The sequence below is a fragment of the Cryptotermes secundus genome, unplaced genomic scaffold, assembly GCF_002891405.2.
Source record: "Cryptotermes secundus unplaced genomic scaffold, Csec_1.0 scaffold741, whole genome shotgun sequence".
In the NCBI taxonomy this organism is placed as follows: domain Eukaryota; kingdom Metazoa; phylum Arthropoda; class Insecta; order Blattodea; family Kalotermitidae; genus Cryptotermes; species Cryptotermes secundus.
Window position 1 is genome coordinate 47,761 of NW_019724599.1, and position 26,539 is coordinate 74,299.

Consider the following 26,539-nt stretch of genomic DNA (forward strand, 5'->3'; position numbering starts at 1 on the left):
CTACTATCCCCATACACGGCTGATATCTTTTGAATAAACCATAATACACAACAGATGATATCTAAAGTGACAGCTGAACAGCTCATACCCATCTAATTCAAAGATTACACTGTTTGGTCTGAGACTTGTATTTACACTTCAACAGTAATGATAAATAAAGATTTGTAATGTCTTACATATGGCACAGAAGAAAAATACTTTTAATGCATAATTCACACAGAAATCTCTCTATATATGTGCATGTGTGTGTTACATATATACATATACACACATCAGGGAGAGTCAGCAAAGAGGTCACAAATAGACAGACATAAAACATGTGATATTCGAAGCTGGAAGGAACATTTATTTCTTGACATATCCCACACCAACATTAATACACTAGTCCCATCACTTTACCACTGCATGAAAACCCGCAGCAAAGAAGTCTTCTGGCTGTTGTCTCTGCCACTTCTGCACCTCAGTTTCAACCTCTTCATCATCAGCAAAATGTCTGCCAAGTTTTCGACTTACTTGTGAATTGCTTTACATGACAAACACTTCCCACATAAACAGGAAGCATTTTTTTATGAATATCCTTTAAAATGAGTGTTTTTGCCAACAAATAACACACAACAGAACGCTGCTCTTTGGTATTAGACTCCTCAAGTACAATAGCCATTTTGACTACTAAAACCAGTCTCTGAATATGTGGATGTGTGTCTGGTACCTAGTGGTACAGATGAAAAACCTATTATATCCATTACGGGTTTTTTACTTCCGTTTGTGACCTATTTACTGACTATCCCTCATTATATACAGGGTGTTTCACGACTTTAGGGCATAACTGCAGGAGGTGATTTTCTAGGTCTTTGTGATCAAAAAAAGGTTATATAAACATGTGTCCAATTTTTGACGGTTACGGAGTTATGACTGTTTTAAACTCAGAATAGAAGGTAACGATTACTGACAATAAACGGAAACCAGCATAATACATTTAAAGTATGAATGTAAAGTTAACTTCGTGAAATTACCTTTAATTTGAATTTTTGGTGCTTAAAGCTGATTTTCGAAAATGCCACTGCTGGCCGCAACACAGGCTGCTGCTCAGTTGTGAACTGCGCGGGTAGCACGTAGCAGCTTCAGCTGCTGTTTCTTATGTGGTCAGCGGCGTCCAGAATGCGACTGAGCAAAGCATCTCGGTTCACACAAGGGCGTGTACGGGAATGAAAAAACAGTCATAACTCCGTAACTGTCCAAAATCGGACACATGTTTATATGAACTTTTTTGATCACAAAGACCTAGGAAATCACCTCCTGCAGTTGTGCTCTAAAGTCGTGAAACACTCTGTATGTATATATAGTGATGTATGGACTTGGATAAATCTCTTTGTTCATAAACCTCGTGGAAACAAACCATGTGTTAAACCAAGATGTAAATGAGAGGGTAACTTTAAGAGAGATTTTAGGCAAATAGGGTATGGGAATCTAAACTGGACTGATGTCTCAGAACAGGGTTGAGTAATGGAATTCTGTGGTGAGAGTGATGCACCTTCTGGTTCCAAAACAATGGGAAATTTCTTTAACACTTGGATATCTATCAACTGCTCTATCAGTACCATACACTCAAGGTCTTATCAAATTTTGAATTCTAAGGTGTAAAATTAATTTTTATTAACTGCTAATTAATTAATCCAACGTCACCTGATACTGTGTCACAGACAAGGTCAGCTGCTCTGTTCAAACAGCTATACCAAGTCTCCAGGATTTTTTGGAATTTGCCCTCAGGTTGTACTAGAATTTGACTTGTCATCTACAAATGAGAGCCTTATGCTCTCCTGCAGCTGCTCCTGTACTTACAATCAGTATAATGTAGATTTACCTTCCACATGATACACCAACTAGATCAACTTGGTGTACTTATCTTAAAATCATCGAAGCTTAAAGATAAGCTCCTTCTTAATCAATCAGTATACCATTTACGTGGACAGATGACATCAAGTGTAATGAACTGATGTTTAAATAAAAAAACATGCTATCACATAAAATATTTATAGCTCTTGTTTGAAGGTGACTTGGGGAGAGCATTGTGGGTTCTGCGTGCAACTGCATTTATCACCAATCAGCTCTGTCATTTCATCCAGCTAGTTCTAAGACAGGCTTGGCAGTGATCGGGTTAGACAGTTTGAGCTGAAGAACTGGCGAGGTCCCACAAAATCCATAAAGAAAGCTTGGAGTAAGCTGCCAACTATCAGGTTTCTATTGCAGATGCAAGAATAATGACCCTGTGAAAGCTATGCAGTCACTGTGTCAGTCATTAGGAATGGGAGTGTTGCAATTGCCATGGTACAACTTCACAGCTCCATCACAGTATGCAAATGCGTCAAACACATCTCGATAACCATGGTCCCTCCACCACGTACACAACTGACGATTCCATACGCATGGCAGCAGATGAACCAGATCAGGATGCTCCATTGCTAGCAAGGTATAGAAGTCCTGATCACCCAGATGGCCCTAGCAAAACAAACCAATGTATAATTTTATAACACAACCATAAACTGATGTTACAGAATCTGCTGCGTTACTCACAGCATTGTGTATTTGGCATGTGGCTCAGTTAAATGTCTAGTCCTTGTTAGGGCCATACAATGGAAAGATAATTATAACAGAAGATTCTGCCATCCTTTTGCCATAATATTGTTCCTGTGCTTAAGTAGCTAAGCAGTGGCCTCCATAGTCTAGAGGTAACGTTCCCACCTCATGACTCGTAGTACGCAGGTTCAAATACCCGGCGGAGGTCGTCAAATTTTTAAGGGCGGAAAAATTCAGGGAACGAGTCCTCCGGGAGGGACTTTAAGCCGTGGGTCCCGTATCATAGCTTTACGGCATGTAAAAGAACCTCATATCTTCAAAGGAGGTCACTGAGCCAAATTGCGGACGTTTCCCGCCCAACAGCAGTCTCTAATACCTCTGGTAGATGGGGGAAGCATTATAGATACCTCTCAGCCAGTAGAGCCAGTCTCGCTGGCTGGGCGGGACTGATGGTAAGTACCAATACCGGTAGGATATAAACTGGTAGAAATCATAGAGGGAAGCACAATGGACCAATACAGGTCTAAGTGCATGGGGAAACCAACCCTCTCCAAATAACTAAGTAGCTAAGCACTATGCCATGAAGATATATGGAGGACTGCAGTTATAACAACTTATCTTGACCTCAGCATTGGTGGAGGTGAGTGGTCAGCTTCACACCCCTGCTGCTTTACCCCAGGCCAAGGAACCCTTGGTACCCATTGGATAGAAGGCTGGGTGGGCCCCAGAGTTGGTTGGACACTGCAATCTTGGACATCTTCCAATGCCAGGAATCAAACCTGGGCTGTCCAACCTGTAGCCCATCACTATACTGACTGAGCTAACCTAACTCTTATGCTTTTGCCACATCTTTGACTAAGTCCACAGAGTATGGGTCTTCATGAGATCCTAACAGTTACTTTGGTGGTCAAGAAATTACCTGACTTTTATAGAACTTCACCGTTCTGTTCACAAGTGACAGCCACCAGTCTGCAGCTTAAGCCAGACAAATCACACATCCAAAATTTATTTCTTTAAGGTTGTGTCTTCCAGCGTTATGACACCCTGTACCTTCTAGGGAGTTACCAATATTTTGGACAAACCTGCAGCCTCTGTTTCCTATCCTGATGACGAGGCAGCAAAATGTTGTCACACCACTAGGAAAATAAAATAATAACAACCATAATACAGGACACAACAATAGCTCCATGAAGAAACCTAAAAAATGCCTCTTGAAAAGAGGCAGAATGTAACAACAATCACCAGCATCAGGAAGAATGCTACAGTATATTTCACATATGATAACGTAAAATTTCTTAAAGCTAACAATATGATCAAGACTTCAAACCTGACACTACTAAGTTTTCTAATATCACTACTACAACAAAATACAATCTTTTATGTTTTTACTTTCTACCTTATTTTCATATATATATTATTTTAATCTAGTGACTTAATGCAACCAGTAAATAATCACACACATATACGATGGGGTACCCAAATGAAACCGAACTAATTTTTTTGTGGGCAGAGCTTTTGTAGTACCCTGTTTTGCCGCTATGAGCGCATAGAGCTAACATTCCTGAGTCGATAAGCCGACTACCGTTGCTTCAGAAGGTAAGGACTAGTTTCGGCAGAGTTTATAGTGACAACTGTTTTGTGTGATCGTCATTTTTGCAATGGCTGATTTTCGTGAACAGCGTGCGGTGGTGAAATTCTGCTTTTTGCTCGGGAAAAGTGGAACAGAAACTCTTGAAATGTTAAAAACGGCATACAAGGATGATGCTATGGGGAAAACTCAAGTATTTGACTGGTTTTCCCGTTTCAAAAATGGTGAAATGTCAATTGATGACAAACCTCGTTCTGGTCGTCCTTCCACGGCCCGAACACATGAAAATGTTGAAAAAATTCGTGAAATCATCAAGGAAGATTGATGAAAGACCATTGAAGAAATTGTGGAGCTGTCGGGAGTGACTTGAAGCTCAGCGGCCAGATTTGTGGCAGTCGGGTGACTGGTTTTTCCATCATGACAATGCCCCTGCTCACACAGCCCTGTCTGTACGACAATTCTTGACCAAAAATGGTATGACCCCTGTTCCTCATCCTCCATACTCACCCGACCTTGCCCCGTGCGATTTTTTTTGTTTCCTCGAATGAAAAGAGACATGAAAGGAAAAAATGACGGAGGCGCTGTCAAGCATCTCAAAAGATGAATTTAGACAATGTTTTGAAAAATGGAATAAAAGACTAGACAAGTGTATTAGTGTAAGTGGAGAGTACTTTGAAGGGGACTGAAGGTTTGTGCTTAAAATTTGAATAAATAAGTTTAAAAAAAATAAGTTCGGTTTCTTTTGGGTACCCCCTCATATAATTGTAGCAGACACACTAGGATAACTGTATTTCACACATACACACACACATCACAGTATATGTACATTTTTGCCTTTCCCCTTTTCAGTAAGACAGAAAAAAGTTCAATTACAATTCACTAGTTAATGTTTCTGCCAATCTACCATTTGAAGATAACCAATATAGATCAAAACATGTAGTCGATTTTTAATAAATATTACACACTGTGAAAGTGTTAATGGTTTTAAAACAGTAAAATACAATTTTATTGTTAGTTTCATATAAAACACAACAGGATGGCAAAAAAAATAAACATGTAAATATGATAAAATAAAATAAAATAAAAGCTGAATGTTCCTCTGAAACACTGGTAGCCTCCTATACCCTCCATGGTATCATGAAACAGAAAGACACAGTCTCAATTTTCACAATCATAAATACTCAAATTTCATCTGTTTCTTCAAGATCCATTCAAATATTATCCTCCCACCTATGTGCTGGTCTCCCAGGTTTTCTCATTAAAATTCTATATACATTTCTCATCTCTCCCATTCATGCTATACACACTGTGCATCTCATCCTCCTTTCCTTTATCACATTAATAACTTCCAGGGAAGAGTACAAATTTTTAAGCTCCTCATATTTCCAATTTTCTTCAACTTCCTGTTTAACCTTTCAGAAACCCTCAATATATTGTCACGTGTAGGGTGGTATGCACAACAAAAATGATGGGTTCTAGCCTGGATGGTTGGATTTATTAGCACTTTGGTTGCAATCTCTCCTAATCACATTTAAATACAGGCAATACAGCGCTATCACGGATTTACACACTTTCCAGTTCACCACTGCACTCTCACTAGGATCACCAGCCTTCACTAGTTATCTCCTGGCAATGGACCTCAACAAAGAAACTCTAACAGTCTCATTGGATTACACACTCGAAGCATTAGATATAAACAAAATCTTCAAATCACATGTTAAATCTTCACAGGCCAACCTCCTGTACTCTTCTGTACTCCTAGTTCCAATTCGCTCTGTTCACATGCTTCCGCCACCACTATCTCTCTGCCAGCTTAGAAATTCTGTTCACTATACAGCTGAGGGACAGACATCAACCAACAGTAAACACATATCATGTCACCCTTACCTACTGCTGCTGTGTGACATCACCACAAATGCGCAAGCTGACAGACACACAGGAAACACATGTCATGTGATGGCCACCTACTGTTGTGTGATGTCACCACTTCTGTGCCAGCTGCTGGACACATGGAGAATACAGCTTGCTCTACTGTTCCGTGCACATATCGTGTTAACCAGTCTGTTACCTAGTGACGCCTTGGTCATCCACATTACAATATGTTTCTCCCTTAATGTGAAAGACTAAATCTCACAACCATATAAAAGGTAATACTGCAATTTTCAATATCATATTTTAGAAAGGAAGACTTCAGACTGAATGGTTGTAAGCATACCCCAAATACAATCTGATCTTAATTTATTCATGAATGTAATTTTTATTTGCTGCAGTCATTCACAAATATCTGAACACTGACACACTTACAAATGATTTATTTGCTATCCACATGAAATGATCTTGCCCTGCATTGTTATCAAGAGACATGAACATATACTAAGTTCTCTCCATGTTTACTTCCAGACCAACCTCCTTACTAGCTTCTAACGGACGTCCGTGTATTTTATACAATTTATGTTTCCAACAGATAAATTAACATTATCAGCAGAGGCCAAAAGCTGATATGCCTACTCAGTTTCGCAAGATGAGCAATACATGTCACATGTTCACAAATCCAACGCCACATCTGACTGCTTCACAAGTTGTCTAATTATGCTGTATTAACTGCAGAAGTTGTCATTTAATTAGAAGAGACTGTGCACAGTGAACTTAAAGGATTATATATTATTTCCAGCTTTATCCCGGAATTTATCTTGAGGGACTGAAGAAAACCGCTCAAAATCTTACTGAGCCCACCAAGACTCGAATCAGGAATGTCTCAAATAAAATTCATAACAATTATTGACTGATGGTATACTCAGGAAGGAGCGAATTGTTCAGTCACAGGTATATTAAAATAAGCATAAATAAGCAGAATTGACCAGTTCCAATTTTGGCTGGTACACTGGCTATCCTTACCAAGGCCTCCTGTGCTTCTCCTCAGTTCCAATAGGCAAATGCCAGGAAAGTGTGTCACTTAGGGCATGATTACTTCCACACTCTCCAATTCATTATTCACCAGTCATCCTACATTCAATGCTATACAGTGTGAGCTACTGAGAATACTGTATAAAAAAAAAAAAAGCAACTGCAATGCTGAGTATTAGAATTCACTGTACAAATTACCTTGAAATTGTATTTGTTTGTAAGAGAAGTCACAGCCTTAGCTTCCAGTAACTGGTTGTACAATGAATTTGTACGCATACGATCCAGTCGAAATAAGATAACACCACTATTCACACCAGGGAAGCCTTGATCGTTATGTGATGACAGTGGTTCACCAAACCTAAAATCATCAAAATTATATTACAAACAAATCTAGTGCATAAAGGTCCACAGTTTTATTTACTCATTTATTTATATATATATATATATTTATTCTATACCCGCCATTGTGGTAGTTCAACTGCTGTCATGAGAGCATGTTTGATTGCCAAGCTGTTACTCAGCTACGGCTGCCATATATTTGCTTATTCTGCAGTTGTTGCCTAGCAGCACGCATTGTGATAGTCATTACTTAGCAACGGGTCATGCTACACTACACATGAACACAGGCTTTCACAACTACAGATGGTCAGAGTACTGTCTCTGCTAACAGGTTTGGTGCTAGACTGTGTAATTCCACTAGATGGCGGCTATTTTGAAACTTCGCTACCTGCATTATTTAGGCTGAGTTGTGGTGCAGCGATGACCCTCCTAAGAACTGACCACATCCAATGCTACTTAACTTCACTAAACACACAATAACTGGTGTTTGTTGAAATATCCGTTCACTGAACATAAACCAAGAGACCATTATCAGGCTGTTTTTATTTTCCTGTTGATAACACACCTTGTGTCCTTATGGTGTGATCGATAAAGGTACAGGACATGACGATACACAGGAGTTAGTTCAGGTGCTAAACCAAACAATGTATCTGGTCCAAACCTAAAACAATGAAACAAATAGGAACATCTCAGGTCCTCTACTATCGCAAACTCTTATACTTGGAGGACTAGGTCTGTGTGTCCATATTTGTGTTCTTTCCAAAACTACCCAAAAGATTTCAGTAAAATGTGGTACCAGATGGTTTATAACTAAACACTGTGAGATTTAAGGCAGTAAACATAAAGACTGTGTTCTTCTAGGATGTGATGTCATGCATTCTGATAGATGGTTACTGCTGGTTATTCTTCTGTATTATTGCATTCATAATTTTCAATGAATGCATCCTGTTGTGTATCATATATTATTTTTTACTGAAAACTGTCACAACACAACATCAATAACAGTTGTAAGCAGCACTAGAAGATACCTTTGCTACATGTTTCGGCCTTCCATAAGCTCATCATCAGGCAAATACATTAACCTTTAAGAGCCGAGCGACACCATATGGCGTCATGAAAATAAAGTCAAGGGGACGAATGACGCCATATGTCATCGCGCAGTCCACACGTGCGGCCGGCTTTTTAAAATCTAATTTTAAGTTATAAATTCTTTTTCTACTTACATGATATTTGGTCACCAGTTTTATAAGTTGTATCTCTTCCCACCTGCGTTGTCTGACGGGAGGTTGGCTTCGTGTGGAAATCTTGGAAACATCCGGAAATCCAGAGTCTGACGTCGCACTTCACGCACTTTGTCTAGACGGTTCTTCGTTTCCCACGCGAAAAGCACACACGACACCTCAATTGCGAAGTAGAGAAAGTCGGCCAGTGATGTGGTTTGGCCTCCTATAATCGAGATATCTCCGATAAAACGGCAGGGGTTCGACCCCTGGGCCGTTGATGGCGAGGTGGACCCCTTCCAGCATGTTCCGCACAAGAGCGAGACGAAATTCTCTGTGTGACAACAGGATGTAACTGTTCAGATCCAGGAGACGGAAAAATAGTTTATTTGTCCATTTCTAGGTTCGACGACAGATGCTATAACTGTTTGCCACAGTTTGCCCACAGCTCCACCTGAATAATTATTCACACTCCTCTTGCCATGCTGGTGTGGTGGTCCCCAGGTTGCCGACCAAGATGATGGGTCTTCGTCGAAATCAATTTCTGATTCACTTTCCTCAACGCCACTCTCAGAACTGAATGTACAACAATCTGATTTGGAGTCGTTTATGAGTTGAAATATGTCAGCGTCTTCCTAACGAGACAGCGCAATGGTTGGTTCACGCTTTTGATACTGCTTGGCAGTATTACGATGCTAACCATGAAAGTACTTATAATCTACTTCCAGCAGAGTGAGAAGAGAGAGCTTGTTGTTTTGCAACAAGCGATAATAAACAATCAGGGTTCTTGTATATGAATAGATACTCACCCCACATCTCTGCATACCGAAATGACGTACGTGTATAATCTTTCGAGACATGCAAGACTATACATGGCTCCATAAACTATCCGCTGCTGTGTTGCCACATTTACATACAACATTCTTCGTTCCAAGAACTCTGAATTCTTGTAGAGAGACGACAAATTTGGGAATTTTTTATTTGGAATCAGTCNTGCATGTTAAATATAAGTCACAGTGCTCAACTTGAAAGTATATTCAATGGTATAAAATGATATAAGTGAATACAAATATAAATTACAATCTTAATTGATCAGTTACATAGTCAAAAGTATAGCTGAAAATTGTATATGCGATGGTACTTGGAATTTGGTAGTTGCAATCGTAATACATGTAATACTTATACAGACAGATTATATACACAATAGCTGATATGGTGTTTGGAGGCCCGTTGTTATGTTGTATGTTATTGCTTAATATTTGATACTACGTGATGGGCGACTCAGTTGTGTAAATGTCTGATTTGATGGAGGGATGGATAGTTGTAACAGAGGGGAATGATCTCCAACAGTCATGTCAAGACATTGGTGGTAATATATGTTAGTCTCTTCCCCTAAATGCTGCACACATACAAAGACAGAGAGCATGAAGTGCATGAAAATGATCAATGGTGTTGAGTCTTTTGAAATGTGAAATGCCTTGTTTTGTTTCAACCCACAGGGCAGCAGATCAAGTTTGTGTAATAAGTCCACTGTGTGAAGCCTCTCTGTACAATGTCTCTTTCATTGTCAATGTCTGTGTCTATGTCACTCATAGAAGGAGATACATCTATGATTTCAGATAACTGTGGGTCTGAATAAATGTTTAAAATAAATTCTTGTAATATGTCTTGTTCCTGTAGTCACCTCTTCAAAACCACGTCTTGCTCTCAGAAGGAAGTAAACACACTTTATTGTATGTGACTGAATGTAAATGTGGCTAGCAAACAGTGCTGCTTATATAGTCCCTTCTTCTAGTAGCAAACAAAGGAAGTCCAAACCACAGAAGTGTTAAATCTCTAACTTCTCTAAAATCCACAAATGTTCTTAATGCAGAGTGATGAATAATATACCAGGCAGTAATGTTGTCATACACAGTTCTGTTCTAAGAATTCCAGCATACATTTGCCATAATCACCAATAGAAAACCAAGAAGACATGTGAATATGGTCGATGTTATTGTGTACATAAAGGATTTGCTTCAAAATTTTGTACACGAGTAAACACATTCCTTGCTAACAATCCAGTTTTCATTTGAACTTCATAGCTTAAGAAACTATTTAATACAAATTTTATTATGACAGCTGCAGAATTTATCATTTAAATGCAAAACTCGCTGGCCTTGTGTAAGCACAAGCAAATTTAAAAGCTGTATGCTAGGGAATCACTATCATCATTATTCAATACTGGGTAGTTACTGCCAGCATCATTAAATAAACCATACTCTATACATCCACCATTTCGGGCAATGATGCGAACAATTACCTGTCAAACTCCTGAAAAAGCTCCTCAATATTTTCCTGCAGTTTTGTATCAGCATCAAACATTGCAGCACGCTGCTGATCTAGGGCAATCCTGTGAAGACCAAGGGATAGAAAGAAGAGAGCATCACTGTAGTATGTCCCAGGCTGTGAGCTGAAGTGCGGCTGCATTGCTGAGACTATATCCTGCAGCTCTTCTGCGAGGTATGCTACATCATAGTACGACACCTGCACATGATACAGACGAAAACTGGTGCTCTTGAATGAAATATGGATATAATACTATATTTATAAACAAGATTCCTTTACAGAACTGTCTAACAACTGACTGAGCTACATATCTCCAGGTTATAACATCTCTACTCGGGGCACATAACAATCACAGTTCTCTTGTTGTGTGCATGTATGTTGTGGGCATTACCTAGCTAAGGCTGCTGTTTACAGATTCATTGCTTAGCAAAAGGTCTATACACCACAGTACTATTTCCACTGTGTTCTGTGTGTTTCTGTAAGAATGTCCTGTGTTTAGTATGTGTCTTTGTTACATTTAATTCCACAAATATGCTTTTTGTGCCTTGTTTGGAATGGTAACCATGTCTGGCCTATGTACTGTAGGGGACAGTCCATGCATTTTAGTTTGCATATGCCACTGCTTCAGTTTTGTTGTTTTGGTTGTACTCAAGACATGGGATAGCAAGAATAAAACACCTCCTTAGGAAAAACGCCCAAAACAACACAATGGCAAAATGAGATTGTAAAACTCTAAATGACATAAAGAAGAAAACACAGACCACAATTAATAACAACAGAAGCAGAAAAAGGCAAAACAAGTCATAATACAAGAACAAGAATAAAACCAAATTATCAACAACTTCATCCAAACAAACCAATTTACACACATTATACATAACCCACTGAATCTTTATCAAATCAGCGTAAAACAATCTATAAAACAATGCCTGGCACATATCCCCCAAAACAAGCAATGGGAATATGAGGGAGAGTCAGTAAATAGGTCACAAATTGAAGTAAAACAGATGTAATGGATGTAACAGGTTTTCTATGTGTATCGCTAGGTAGCAGCACAGACCAGCTTCATGAGTCTAGGTAGCAGAAGTACATGCACATGTTCGAAGGCTGGTTTCAGTATTCATAATTCTAGTTTGGAACACATTTACCATATGGTGAGGAGTTGAATTAAATAAGTCATAAAGAGACTGGTTTGTTTTATGACTGGTAACTTTACACAAAACCAAAATTCAGTGGCAAGTTATGGAGACTGGCCAGATTAGAGTAGTTCATGTTGGGTCTGCTACTGTATATAAATCTCAAATTCAGTGATACACACACAGGCAGCACAATGCAAAATCATCTAAGTTGGTCTGGTTTACTTAACATTGACTTTATTACCAGAATATCCTTCCGTGTAGTTTCCTTGACAGTTTCTAAAACTTCCTGGGCAACGGGTCTACTCGAATTATCTATTATGATATGCAGTGCAACATGTCCAGTGGAATGATCAAAAAGTGAATTTGTGAAGGTATGAAACTTGCGCTTCATGAGGGCATTGCTTGTCACTTTCGTAAAAATGCACCAAACATTATGTACATAATCTGCCCCACTCTTCGCTTCGTAAGGTACAGCAATTTCTAAGGTGGGTGGTCTTCCACGGGAATCATCGTGTCTTCTTTCAAATACGATACTGTTGTTTGAACATGTATAACATGAATTATCAAACGTTGAGGAATAGCGACCATCACTAGATGATTCACTAGTTCGAAATACGTAGAACAGAATAAAGAATGTCACTCCGATTACCAGATTCAGTAATATTTTGTGTAACACACGCATCAAGAATATATAAGCATCACTGTTCTTCTTGGTCTGCAAATAAGAATATTAAATGGCTTTCGCTTAAAATGTAACAAAGTAATAAAATAACTTTTTTCTACTGATAATTCCAACGGCTTCTAAATGCAGCAACTGTCATTCTTAACCGTTCTTAAGTACGTCCTCTCTTTCAGAAACAACATAGCCATTTCTGATTTTCTGCTACCACATACAACTAACACTACCAACAGACGCACACTACATACCCCACATCTCGGGCGTTGCATGTTTGGAGGCAGGATAGCCAATTGCCAAAATTATTTAATAAATGAAATATTTGGCGTATTTAAGTCAAGGCATAAGCACAGATAATGTGAACATCAATCTTCAGACTCAAATATGAAATCATACTTTACAACATTCCGTACATACAGAGAGATATTTGTGTTCTTCGAGTGTGCATGATAACGTGCGTATGAACATCATTTCCGCCGCGTGTTGCGTGTTTACATATGGCAAGAGAGCGTATCTAGAATAAGTTCGAACTGTGACAATAACACAACGAAAATGAAGTATGGTTTTCAGAGTGTTATTTTGCTATCAATATTAAAATTTAGCGTTATAATTTGTGATGATACATATAGCTGTAAACTACGCAATGGAACTACAGATACAAAGAAGCACCTGATGCAACGCATAGTGCCACTTCAAGGGCAGAAGTAAGGAAGTCCGTGAAAAGAAGCATTTGCAATATTAAGGCAGCCGGAATGTAGAATTCAGTGCATTATTCATGTTTTAGGTTTCAAGTTGACTCAGGAGGCATTTCTTATATCGTTACCATCTGCAGTAATGCCTTAGAAATTTATCCAAATTCCAGTGTGGTTGGAGGACAAGGAAAAGAATTTGCAGTCCTAGGGAGGTATAATGATACTGATATAATCGGAGGAGGTATGGAACTAAAGAGGCCGTCTTATTACATTGTTGTTTGGATCCCCATAACCTAACAAACCAAACTTAACCGATGTTAGACTTGAGGTTCTCAAGTTAGTGACTATGACGTTTACGGTGTTTTGGGTTATAAGTGCGTGTAGTTCGGAGATAGCCTGACACCTCTCCTAACAGTTCTTTTATGGTGTATCACACAGCTATCGTATGGACTGTGTAGAGAACACCGCTTCCCAGTTACTCGATTGTTCTGTGTTATGAATCTGTTGACTAGCAACGGGCATGTTTGCAGAGCCATTCCTTAGCAGTATAGGGCTTTCCTGGCTTCACAGTTCTTGCCTTGAGCCAATATGTCACAGTGAATTAAACATGAATCAGGACCCAGTTGTGACAGAAATATGGACTGACGTCATGAGAGACTCAAGCTCTATTCACTGATATCATTCCAAAATGTTGTCATAAGCTGATTTTATAAACACAAGTGATAAATGCACTTGGCCACAGCTGAACAGACCATATCCTGTACTATGCAAGGCAGGACAGCAGTTTGCTAGTGCCTGTGGCATTAAATTTTCTGTCTCATGTAAGCTTTGTTCAGAATCTAATTCTGTACCACTGCAACACCCAGTATACTTTTCATAACAGTCTATGCTATAGTGCTGCAATACTCTTCTAGTTTTGTTCATAGTCTACAGTAAATTCCCTTTCTTATGAAGCTTCACCTTCTCAGTGGGGCTAGCCTTCAGCCAAGGTCCTCAGGTCTTGCTTGACGCCATTACAAGATGTTTCTGTTGGGAGAAGTCCAGTGAAGTGCAGAGTTATCATGTTTTACTGTTTGTTCAAGGAAAGTGAGTTGCTTGAAAAATGCAAAACAAGCCATAAATACAGATGATGTGAGAATTATATACACTGTATTGCCTTTCTTTTAAATGGGGAGCCCAAGTCAGAGAACTTGTAGTTACTCTGTCTAAAGTACAAGAAGGGATGGTAGAGGCATGCAAAAGCATGGTGCAGAGGATAGCTAAAGAGAAAGAATCTTAATGGAACTATGTCTTTTTCATCAACATAAATGACAATAAATAAAGGAAAGCCTGTTCCACATATCAGTGACTTTGATAAAAATATTTTGAGGAAATCGGTGATGTTATATTATGACAGCAGAGTGTGCTCCACTAGAAAAAATGATTTCTGATATGCAGAGCCAGGCAAAACAGATTTATGTCAAATTTCCCACAGTACTGGTTTCCACTATGTGGTCTGACAATAAAGTTTGCAAACTCATCATAGTAAAAGTGCTGTATATTTAATTGCTGAATATCACAGTGGTTGCATTCAAAGTACTCCCCTTGGGAAGCTATCCACTAATGTCAGTGTCTAGGCCACCCTTCAAAACAATTTTGGAACTGGCTTTGTGGAATGGCCTTCAGAGTTCCTGTCGTATTACTCCTGATGTCATCATTGTCGTCAAAATGCCTGTCACTCCCTCATGGAGCTGAGCCCTTCTTGAGAAGCGGCCAATGGTGCAGCTACTCAAGAGCTTCCCAGGGAACAGACTGTAGTCATCCTATATCACTGCAGCACACAATCTAATTTTGTTCAGAAGATAGTCATCCTCCAGTACTTCATGTCCTTTGTAAACATCACATCTGTATTTTTCAGAATCATGGCTGCTTCTGACCTATGGAAGTGGTGATGGAGATCAGAAAGATGAATCCTGTAATCTGAGCAGGAGGGTTCAAATTCTGATCACATGCATGGAAGAAAAAGATGGTGTAAATATGATAGTAGAATTTAGTTCTGTTCATCTAGTTCCCTAGACAGTTCCACTTCATGTGGTGTTCATGTGGAAACACAGAGTCCCTTATTATATTTAAGCATCATCCTATTTTACTAACATATCCGTCAATAATATAACTTTAAAAAGACAGTAGGAATATGTTGTTCACTAAAAATGCATTTTAATACTATGACAGTTCAAATCAATAAAATTCCTGTGGGCCTTTATGTAGTACATAAATTTACACATTAAAAGTGAATGTTCACACTCCTCAGATTGTCTTGGTTTTACATGTATTTTTACTAATTTATATTCACAACATGTTTTGGCCTCATTGGACCATCATCAGGTGAATTCTCATGCTTCTCTCGTGCACGTTGTTATTTTACTTCATGCTAGTTTTTAAATTTCATTTTTATCCAGCAATTTTGCGGCTGTTATCACTGTAACATATAACACGTAATAGAATGACTAGTGTACGTTACTTTGGCTAACTTGATGTTATCATATACGATATGTGTACTTATGTTTGTTGTTGTTTTTCCCAATTTCAATGTTCCCATTGTGGTCTACCAGTATACTGAACGTAATGTCGTTGCTCTTGTTTCTGTCTTATTCCGTAGGGTGTGTCTAGCGCTATCTATCGTAGAGTTCATGTATTATTTGAAATATTGGGTTGTATGTTTCTATATGTATGTCGTTCATATGTAAACTATTTTTGTATATTTTGTAGATGTGGTATTTTTCAAGTGTATTCAAGTGTTTAGCTTCTCTATCAATCCTTACGACATCCATAGTATCCTCTATTTTGCTGTAAGAGTGTCCCATATTTAATATATGGCTTGAATATCCTGATTTACTGCAGTTACTCCTAATAGCCTGAATGTGCTCCTTGCATCTCATCTTAAACGTCCTTCCAGTTTGGCCATTGTATTTCAATGGGCAATCCAAGCATTTCATTTGGTATATGCTGCTATTGTCATATTTTCCGATCTCGGTGAGTTGTTTCAGTACATTACTGATTGTGTTTTTTGTGCTAAAGGCTATTCTAAGTTGTGTGTTTTTTAATAATCTGGTTATTTGGCTTACTTCTTTTCCACTGTATGTAAAAGTAGCCCATTTTGTTTTTTGTTGGTTTGGATTTTCCTTTGTATTTTGTTTATGTGGTATTAATTTCGAATTTAAATTAGTGTTGTATCCATTTTTTTAGTAGAATGTTTTTTATTGTGCTCTCTTCTATTTGTTTTACTTCTCTAGTGATTGGGTATGTATGTAGTCAGTTGGTCAGATATCTTATACCTGATAGTTATTGTTCGTATGGTTTGTTAGGTATTATAATATCTGTGTGGGTTTTCTGTATGTTGAGAATTCTGGCTTATCTTTTCGATGTATAGTGGTATCTAAGTAATTGATCCTTTTGTGTTGTTCTTTTTTCCATAGTGAACTTTATGGATGGTTGTGTTATTAAATTCGTGAAGGGTCTGTTCAATGTCCGTTTTATTTTGATTGTACATTATAAATATGTCATTGACTTATCTATAATATGCAATTATTTCATGTGGTATCAGGATTGGGTACAAGTATTCATGTTTCATGTGCTGTATAAAGGTCTCTGCTAGTATTGCTGATGTCGGTGCACCCATGGCTAGCCCTTCTGTTTGTTTATAATACTTTTGGTCAAACAGGAAGTAGTTTTGTTCCCTTATTACTTTGAGTATACATATTATTTCCCTCAGTATATTGGATTGTATTTCATTATATTCTAGAATATTACTAATTATGTTTTTAGCGTGTCTTGGTATGTTTGTATACGAGGGGGTACCCAAAAGAAACCGAACTTATTTTTTTTTAAACTTATTTATTCAAATTTTAAGCACAAACCTTCAATCCCCTTCAAAGTACTCTCCACTTACACTAATACACTTGTCTAGTCTTTTATTCCATTTTTCAAAACATTGTCTAAATTCATCTTTTGAGATGCTTGACAGCGCATCCGTCGTTTTTTCCTTCACCTCAGCAACATCAGCAAAACGCTTTCCTTTCATGTCTCTTTTCATTCGAGGAAACAAAAAAAAAGTTTTGATCATTTCGGGACTCTTCTTTCAAAGCACAGCATGCTTCCACGCGACCTTGTTTTTGTTCAGCAGTCAGCAGTCGTGGCACGAATTTCGCAGCCACCCTTTTCATTCCCAAATCTTCTGTCAAAATTCGCTGAACTGAGCTCCANAGCATCGTCCTTGTACGCCGTTTTTAACATTTCAAGAGTTTCTGTTCCACTTTTCCCGAGCAAAAAGCAGAATTTCACCGCCGCACGCTGTTCACGAAAATCAGCCATTGCAAAAACGACGATCACACAAAACAGGTGTCACTATAAACTCTGCCGAAACTAGTCCTTACCTTCTGAAGCAACGGTAGTTGGCTTATCGACTCAGGAATGTTAGCTCTGTGCGCTCATAGTGGCAAAACGCGGTACTACAAAAGCTCTGCCCACAAAAAAATTAGTTTGGTTTCTTTTGGGTACCCCATCATACATATTCTGTGTCGAAGGAACACATTCTTATATTCCTATTTAATTCTGTCATAAGTTGGTTGGAATTGTGCATGTTGTACATATATGGTAGGTTTAAGTAATTTTGCAACATTTTTGACAATTGTTTCGCTAGCTCGTATGCTGATGCATTCTTCCAGTTGATTATGGGCCTAATTGGTGTTTTGTTTATGTAGCTTTATTGTCACGCAGACCACAATGGGGACACTGAAATAGGGAAACACAACAGCAAACGTAAGTACACATATCATATATGATAACATCAAGGTAGCCAAAGAAACATACACTAGTCATTCTATTACGTGTTGTATGCTAGTGATAACAGCCGCAAAGTAGCTGGATAAAAATGAAATTTAACAACTAGCATAAAGTAAAATAACAACGTGCACTAGAAACAAATACAGTGCAGTGGTCTCACTCGAGGATAGACTTCACCTGATGATGGCCCAATGAGGCCGAAACATGTTGTGAATATAAATTAGTAAAAATACATGTAAAACCAAGACAATCTGAGGAGTGTGAACATTCACTTTTAATGTGTAAATTTATGTACTATGTAAAGGCCTATGGGCATTTTATTAATTTGAACTGTCATAGTATTAAAGTGCATTATTAGTGAACAACATATTCCTAATGTCTTTTTAAAGTTGTATTATTGATGGATATGTTAGTAAAATAGGACGGAGTCCCTTGTTCCCTACACAGTTCCACTTCCATGTGGATTGTCTAGTAGCCATACTTCTCCATCCACCTGTCTTCCCAAAGCCTCTGCTCATCATTTTTTTTTTTCACAAATCCTTCAGTTTATGTGACATTTTTCTATCCTCTCATTCCCCTCACAGTCTCAGCCTTCCTGCTTGGTATTTTTTATCTGGTTTTATGTTCACGACCTCCTCTGGGATTGTATTTTTGTTCATAATTTCTTATTCCATTATTTATTAATTTATCTTCTGTGTATTTTTGCCACTACATGTAACATAATTGTTACTGCGTTTTATCATATCTTTTGAGATTTTGGTTTGAGTCCGTACCATGTAACAATTTTCACATGATTCTTCCAAGTATTTAAAAAACTGTAATGTAGTGTCATAATAGGATGTAAGCATCATTGGAGTTCCTTGAAACAGTACTTTAAATGTATTAATTTATTATTTTCAGGCAAGTTTACACTTCCTGGAATATAACAAAAACTGGAATGTGACGGGGTGCTTCTTCTCATTTGAGCTTCAAACATCAGCCATGTGTGACAAGACTGGACTCAGCAATGGCTCAATCTTGTGCATAATGTAAGAAATAGATACGAGGAACTTGTGATGCCACATATCCTATTAATTGCACCATTTGTTTAGAGATAGCAGTACAAATTAGAAAGTAAAATTATACTAGTAAGGCCTCACCATAGCTTGGGCAGTTAGAAGTTATTGTGGGGCCTCAGATTCAGTCCCAGATGACTACATACGAGATTGATGGTGAAGAAGTAAAAATTTCGGCATTGCTCTGGAGTCATCTGTCTTTACCCCTAGAATTGCCCCTCACCACACAGCATATTATCATATCCTTGATTTTCAGGCTGGGGGCTTCATCTCTAATTCATTGCTTGGCTGGTTACAGACTAGTGAAGATAAGTTTTGGTTCAGTTATTCACTTAAGTAGTCTGTCTGTGAAACATATTTGCTAGCAGTACCAAAAATTGGCCAGATTATAATCGCACCATTTTACAGTGTCACCGTGTCTGTAATTTTGAACACATACAAAAGGGGTTTCACATGGGCAACATAGCTGTATTTATATCTGTCACTGAGTCAAATATCAGACTAACTATATGCGGTGTAATAGTTGCTCACCTCATGAAGAAATTCCCAGAATTTTATGAGACCCTGTGGTTCATTACCATGTTTACAAAAGTCTGTCGCTGGCCCCTATCCTGAGCCAGATAAATCCAGTCTACATCCACCTATTCTGTTTCTTTAAAATACATTTTAATATTGTCCTCCCATCTCTTCCTAGGTTTTTCTGCTAAAACTTTGTATATACTTCTGAGATTCATAATTCGTTATTTATCACCAGTGAATGGTTTGAGTCCAGACCAGCTGTGGGGCCCAACCCATTTCCTATCGAGTGGATACCAGGTTCTCTTTAGGGGCATGCAGTAGTGTAGTTGATTGAAGCACTGTGCTACAAACTGGAAGGTCATGGGTTCGATTCGCGATGACATCATTGGATTTTTCAATTCAACTGACCTAATCCTTCCAGCCACACCACAACCCTGGGGTCGACTCAGCCTCTAACAGAAATGAGTACTAGGAACCTTCCTGGGGGTAAAGGACAGCCGGTGCATAAGGCTGACCTTACCGCCATTTGTGAGCCGATTGTCTACACAATGTGGCCTGGTACAGGGATAACTTTACCTTTTCATCCATTATATGTATACAGTGGCCATCTTGTAGTGCACTCAGTTTCACCTGTCACTTCACAACATGTTTCGGCAACATAGTGCCATCATCAGGTGTCCCAATTACGTCAATCTATTGCATTGCTTGCCCTCATATGTTTTCACAACACCATTTAAAAAGTATTTAAAAAGTCCGTATTTGTCAACTATGATAAATTTACACTCGCTAAAACTTGTTAAGATAATTCATCTTATTTGTCTTAATTAAAACCTGCATGTGGTTCGTTCACTATGGGGTCGTTTTTCTTATTTTCGCGTTTTTTTACCTTTTCTTTATAATATTAAGTATTGGCCCTGTTATTGCACACTGATCATAAAATGACATGAATAAAACTGCATATTCTTTATGCATATATTATCACCATGTACATTTCTTTTAAAACATGTAGGGGAAAGATTATTAAAAGCATTTCATGTTGATATCTGTTTCATAAACTAACGAAAGGAAACCAATATTAATCACAGATTAACAATTTAGACTTGTCATGTGAGATGAAATTTTAGAGTGAGAGACTTATCATCCATAAAGAGGTCTCACCTAATCAGTATATGTTCCATCTTCTTCAGTAAACAAATCACCATGACTTGCTTATCAGAAGTATAGGTGGTGTTACAGAACCTAAACATTGCTCATATTGTACAAGAAGAGCAAGGGTACTTAAGATACATTTTAACTAAATATTTGTTTCTCTTGTTACAGCTTTCTGACAAGTTTGGGGGTGTACTTCCTCTTTGGAATTGCTTACAAGAGAATGATCGGTGGTGCTAAGGGATTTGAACAGATCCCTCACCACAATTTCTGGAAAGAGCTGGGAAATTTGCAGGCAGTATGTTGGCATTTATAGACTTCTGAAACAAAACATAATTTGCAGATTCTAATCATTTCCTTTGCTAATGCTAATCATACCATTCCTATTCTAGGAACCCAGCAACAGCGAACCACAAAAATATAAAAATACAGTAACTTTTGTTAGGCTCTTATCATCACCAAACTGGTCTGCTATATCAGATTCATTAATCAGCTTTAACACCCAAGCTGGGGTCTGAAGCCCTCTGCTACTGAGATGTCACAAGAGGCTACTTACAAACTGAGGAATGTGCAGTTTGAATGAATTATGCAGAGGATAGAGAATATATGAGAAAATTCGTGCTTAATATGTTTCCTTCCAGGAGCAGGGATTTTTTTCTTGACAACATACCAAGACTGGCCACAAGGCCCACTAATACCATAAGGGTATCAGGGGAAAATAAGCCAAAGTGTAAAACTAACCACTTTGACCAGTGAGTGCCAAGATGTATGGTGTTCTACCTCCATTTCCCAATACATTTTCATGGCGTAGTGCTTGGTACATGGGCAGTTCATCCATTTTTGTGTGTATTCTTGGTCCCGCAGGGTGCGTGTTAAAATACTCCACCTGTCTGTCTGTAGGCATGAAACAACTGAAGAACCACTGAACAAGTGTCTCTAAAATTTTATATTGGGGAGTTTTAATTATCGACAAATTCAAATTCTGTTTGGAATCAGACAAAATAACAGTTTACACGTAGCCTTGTGTGCATATCTGCATGTATCTGAAGTATGGTTGTCTTTTAATGGTGCACTCTGATAATTAAGTCATTTATGCTTGTAACCTCAACTGGTAACTCATTTTTCTATTTGGACATGGGATGGGTGAATCATATTATCCAGTTACTTCATTTGTTGGATGATTTTAAGTTGTTCCCACTCTTGTCCACCAGAGGTGTTCACAATCATGCAACCACAGCAGAGTAGGGAACTTTGTGGGAGACCAACTACACCCTGTCAACATAACCCAACATGAAATATGGGAAAATATATATAGAGATACAGTAATAGATGATGATATTTCCTCTGTACTTTTCACACATAAGAAACAGAACTTGTGTGCAGAGGGAGGATAATTTTTTAAGGAAACCAACTGTTGAGAAATAAATCATTAAGGATACAGAAAATTACATTTTTACACTACACTACAAGTTAACAATTCTTAAAAATGTACAAAGTGATACACACACCAACACACCAAGCATGCCAGTCCTTTAAGAAAATACCCAAAATAGGATTGTTTCCATTAGTGATCCCTTTAGCATGCTAGAACAGGCTGGTTATGTAGTTCACATAAGAGAAATAATACAATTTTTGTGGGAAAAACTCTTGGAGGTTGAGAGAAATTGGTTGTTCCCAGTCTACACAGTTAAATGATTTGTATGTCTGGAGAAATTTACATTGTAATATCTTGCACTATTTATTACTGGAGCAGTATATATTACATGAGCTATATTGGGCAGTAGTGAATTAAAAATTAAAATTGAGGAAAATTGTAAATGTATGATTTTCAATACTGAAATTGTCGACTTACAATCAGTAACATTGTATGTTAAGTGAAGGAAAACCTTATATCAAGGAACATTAAATGGAGGTTTCACTGTGTGTTTGTATAGTGTGTGTACACAAAGATACCCCTTTTCTGGTAAGAAAAATTTACATTACATTGCAAAATGCTAACATTATACTGACTCTTTAGTCATTTATTATGTGGTTGCATTGGAATAGCTCCAGTTAGATGTTGCACTGTTTGTAGGATGGCTGCAACTTTGCATGTCGTCGTGAGATTCATCAAGAGGAATCCTGGCGCAGGCTGACAAACAATTTTAATGATCCACATGATGACAGAGATGATGCTCTACTTAGACCTTGACCTCACTCTTCAGTGTAAGGGGAACATGCCTCATCTGGTTTGCTCTTAAAGCTGCTAGCTTGAATGAAGTGAATGCAAATGTATTGGATTTAATGTTGCCTTAAATTATCATCAGAATTTAACAAATTACAATTTCATATGCAATGCTGTAATTTTGTTGCATTTGAAAGCTTTACTCATTAATACACCAGACAAGTCAAATTATATGTTGCTGTGATTTTTGCACCAGAAATTACATTTATTGTACACGCTGTTTGTAGCCATTAGTGTTTTAGATGAAGGCACACTAGAGACTGTGTTAATATTTTTGACATCTGCCATCTGTTTTATTTTTAGAACTCACATTTCTGAAACTGGTACTGTTTGTCTTTTAAGGGAAGGGGAAACCTAATCTGAGGCATCTGGTAGGAAGGTGTAGTCTCGTTCAATGGACACTAGATATAAAGTTCACTGGCATATACATATGTTGCGGCTGAGTGAAGGATCAAGTACATTAGGTCATAAAAGGAACAAGTGGTATGAGCCTGCTTAATTTAAGCAGTGAATCGGTTTTTTCATATCCTCATCCTTTGCCTCTGTTCTGTCTGTCTCTTTCCTTATCCCTTTCATACCCTTATCTTGTCTGCTCCTTTCTGGTAAAACAGTGAATTCAGTTACATATTTATCGTTCAGATGGCTCAGTTTAAAACATGTCACCTGTGTAAGTATAAGGAAACTGTGGAGACTTTAACCTTAAAAGTATATCACACCAGGTTTATGTATTTGTTTTATAGTTTTCATCTGGTTGGAATATGCTTATATTTTTAAGGCAGTTCCTAATGCAGATGATTCTTCATCCAGGTGGTATAGGCTACACACACCACTGAACTCTGCATCCAATGCCCAGTGATCATTTGAATAGTCTCCTCAGATTAGGTTCTTCATCTGAAGATAGAGACAGAACCAGTCTCCAAAATGCAGTATTGTAAGAATAAACTTTGACAATGAATAAGCTGCAGCACATTCAAATAGGCTATTACCATGACTAGCAAAGTCAGTTCAGGTTGTGACACTGCTTATTCTGTCTACATATATATCGAGAAAAACTTTATTCAGTGTACAAATTTGTATTAATGATTCAGGTATTAACTTTAAATAAAGGAAATATTATTCAGAATTTGCTGGTATGTTTATTAGTACTATAATGGGTGATAGATCCTGGTGAGAATTTTGATTGGCCCGAGAGAGAACAGTAACAGTATTAAAAATTCATCATGTAGTATTACATTTTTGTATGTTTTGTCAGTATGTCTGATGTTTACTGAGGCACATAACAGTGTTTCAGCATAGCCATATAGGATCTCAATTTCCTGTTCTTGCTGCAAGTGATGCTGCAGTAGAAAAATAAAAATATGCATTACAGTTGTTTTTGATTGGATTAAGCCCATTCTCTTATGTGACTGCACTGTAACAGAAACAGTTAACCCTTTCTGGTCATATGTTGATATATAATTGACATGGTGACGGTGCTTCCACGGACAAAAGTCGATAAGTTTCTTTTCGCGTTCCTCTGGTCATATATTGATCATATGTTGCTACTGACCACTGTATTCCATGCCAGCACATACATGAATGTTTCATCTGCCATCTGGAAGTCTCTGAATTTCTTGAGGAATGAAAACCATTTATATATTACGATGTGTCATATGTTAGTAGCATGGTTTTATGTTCAGCCAAACCTTGGCCCTCTGGATTGAAGAAACTGAGATATAATCCCTTGTGTGATGTGGATGAAGAATCTACAAGTAGTAATGATATGTTAAGTGAAGAAGTCATTATTGACTCTAATGATGTAATTAAATTGGAAATTGAAGTACAAACTGCAAGTGAAGAATGGAGCTTTGAAATGTTGGAAAATGAGAGTGAGAGTGAAACAAGTGTTGCGTGGGAAGATTAGACTGTGGGCATCAAGAAACCTAAGGCATACACATTTACTAAAAATGCAGAGTCACAGTTTAACCTTCTGCCAGATGCAGACTCCATGTGTTTCTTTTATTTCATTTTTTCAATGATGAGCTTTTGAATAACATTGTTATAGAGACAAACACGTACATGAGACACAAAATTGCTGAACTTCAGCTAAGCCTGTGGTCTGATTTGTCTGTTCCTGAAGTGGTCATTTTTAGGTCTAATTATAAATATGGGGCTAATTCCATTACCCGACATAAAAGACTATTGGTCTAGTGAGAGAGAAAAACAGATAAAATTTTTGGTGATATAATGTTCAGAGATCATTTTTTACAGATAATTTGGATGATGCATGTGGGGAAATGATACACCAAAGAAAGCAGTTAGGCCATAAAAAGAACAAAGAAAGTACATGGGGTCATAGAACATACAGAGAAACAATTTCAGAAGAATTCTGTGCCAGGTAAAGCATTGCAGTAGATGAATCAACAGTTGGGTTCAAGCGCAAAATAATTTTCAAAATTTATAATAATAACAAAAAAAGCAACGAAGTGGGGTATCAGATTATTTGTATTAGCTAAAAGTGACACAGGTTATGTTCACAATATAATTCCAAATTAAAGAAAACTTAGAGGTGACTAGTGTAACTTGCCATACTCTGAAGAATCGTTCATTTCAAGAGTCATTTGTTCCTTCATGGACAGACTATGACTAAGTATGTCTGGTATTGAAGACTACAACCTTTTAACTGACAGATATTATATCAGCGTTGAGCTGGCCAAAGAATTTGACAATCGAAAAGTAAGTACACATTTTTATTTTTTACTTTATGCCCTTGTTGCGCCAACAAACCCATGACATCCTGGATGCAGATTTGTTCATAATGCTATGACCAGAAAGGGTTAATAATGATAGGTAATTACAGAAATGAAACATGAAAACATGGGACAATAACAGATACTAGGATGTCATAAGGTCAGGAAGGAAAGGCAGACATTTAAACATCTTAAATAAGTATCACATTTACAAAATTAGCAGGAACAACTTACACGTGAATGATACACACAATACAATATTCCAAACAGTACATGAACTTTATGACAGGTAGCAGTATTCAGGATACCTAGAAAGATATTTAAGTGAAAACAATTACAACAAAATCAGTACAAGGAACACAAAGCAACACTAGACACAACCAAGAGAGCAGCACACCCAAGGGACACATAAGTACAAGAAATACAGCATCTAGGTACACAAAGATAGCATAACCAAAGCATTAAGGACAGAATAATATTAATAAACAGTTATTATACACTGCAGAGAAACAGCCACAATACAAAAGATAGGAAGGAAAACATCCTGCATCAAAATTAATGATAACTGTGACATGCCTCAAG

At 37.8% G+C, this 26,539-nt stretch overlaps 2 protein-coding genes across 4 annotated transcripts; one reads left to right on the plus strand and one right to left on the minus strand.

Moving 5' to 3' along the window:
• Window positions 1–1,273: 1,273 nt before the first annotated feature.
• LOC111862437 (xyloside xylosyltransferase 1) lies at window positions 1,274–12,987 on the minus strand. 3 transcript variants are annotated; one of them, XM_023847830.2, is made up of 5 exons: window positions 12,334–12,987; window positions 10,928–11,151; window positions 7,971–8,066; window positions 7,265–7,424; window positions 1,274–2,496 (listed from the first exon to the last, which is right to left on the minus strand). In XM_023847830.2, the coding sequence occupies exons 1-5, from the start codon at window positions 12,772–12,774 to the stop codon at window positions 2,290–2,292; spliced, it is 1,128 nt and encodes a 375-aa protein (XP_023703598.1). In that variant the 5' UTR covers window positions 12,775–12,987; the 3' UTR covers window positions 1,274–2,289. The 3 variants fall into 3 exon arrangements, with proteins under 3 accessions (XP_023703598.1, XP_023703597.1, XP_033606547.1); XM_023847829.2 differs by having other exon boundaries at window positions 12,319–12,987; XM_033750656.1 differs by lacking the exon at window positions 12,334–12,987 and adding an exon at window positions 11,265–12,306.
• A 59-nt stretch (window positions 12,988–13,046) lies between these two features.
• Window positions 13,047–23,417, plus strand: LOC111862429 (cation-dependent mannose-6-phosphate receptor). Its single transcript, XM_023847817.2, has 6 exons — window positions 13,047–13,472; window positions 13,553–13,701; window positions 15,358–15,470; window positions 19,182–19,309; window positions 21,176–21,302; window positions 23,079–23,417. Exons 1-6 carry the CDS (start codon window positions 13,321–13,323, stop codon window positions 23,193–23,195), a joined length of 786 nt encoding a protein of 261 aa, XP_023703585.1. The 5' UTR covers window positions 13,047–13,320; the 3' UTR covers window positions 23,196–23,417.
• The last annotated feature ends 3,122 nt before the right edge of the window (window positions 23,418–26,539 follow it).

What these genes read in the sequence shown, in the direction of transcription:
- LOC111862437 (XM_023847829.2), bottom strand. Translation starts at nt 12,774, where the DNA reads ATGCGTGTGTTACACAAAATATTACTGAATCTGGTAATCGGAGTGACA. An exon ending in TTCTGGTAATAAAGTCAATG is followed by an intron (nt 11,152 to 12,318) that starts TTAAGTAAACCA and finishes TATCATGTGCAG; the next exon opens with GTGTCGTACTATGATGTAGC. An exon ending in TCACACCATAAGGACACAAG is followed by an intron (nt 7,425 to 7,970) that starts GTGTGTTATCAA and finishes TGATGATTTTAG; the next exon opens with GTTTGGTGAACCACTGTCAT.
- LOC111862429 (XM_023847817.2), top strand. Translation starts at nt 13,321, where the DNA reads ATGAAGTATGGTTTTCAGAGTGTTATTTTGCTATCAATATTAAAATTT. An exon ending in TACTGATATAATCGGAGGAG is followed by an intron (nt 13,702 to 15,357) that starts GTATGGAACTAA and finishes TGTATTTTTCAG; the next exon opens with AATCATGGCTGCTTCTGACC. An exon ending in GCATGGAAGAAAAAGATGGT is followed by an intron (nt 15,471 to 19,181) that starts GTAAATATGATA and finishes TATTATTTTCAG; the next exon opens with GCAAGTTTACACTTCCTGGA.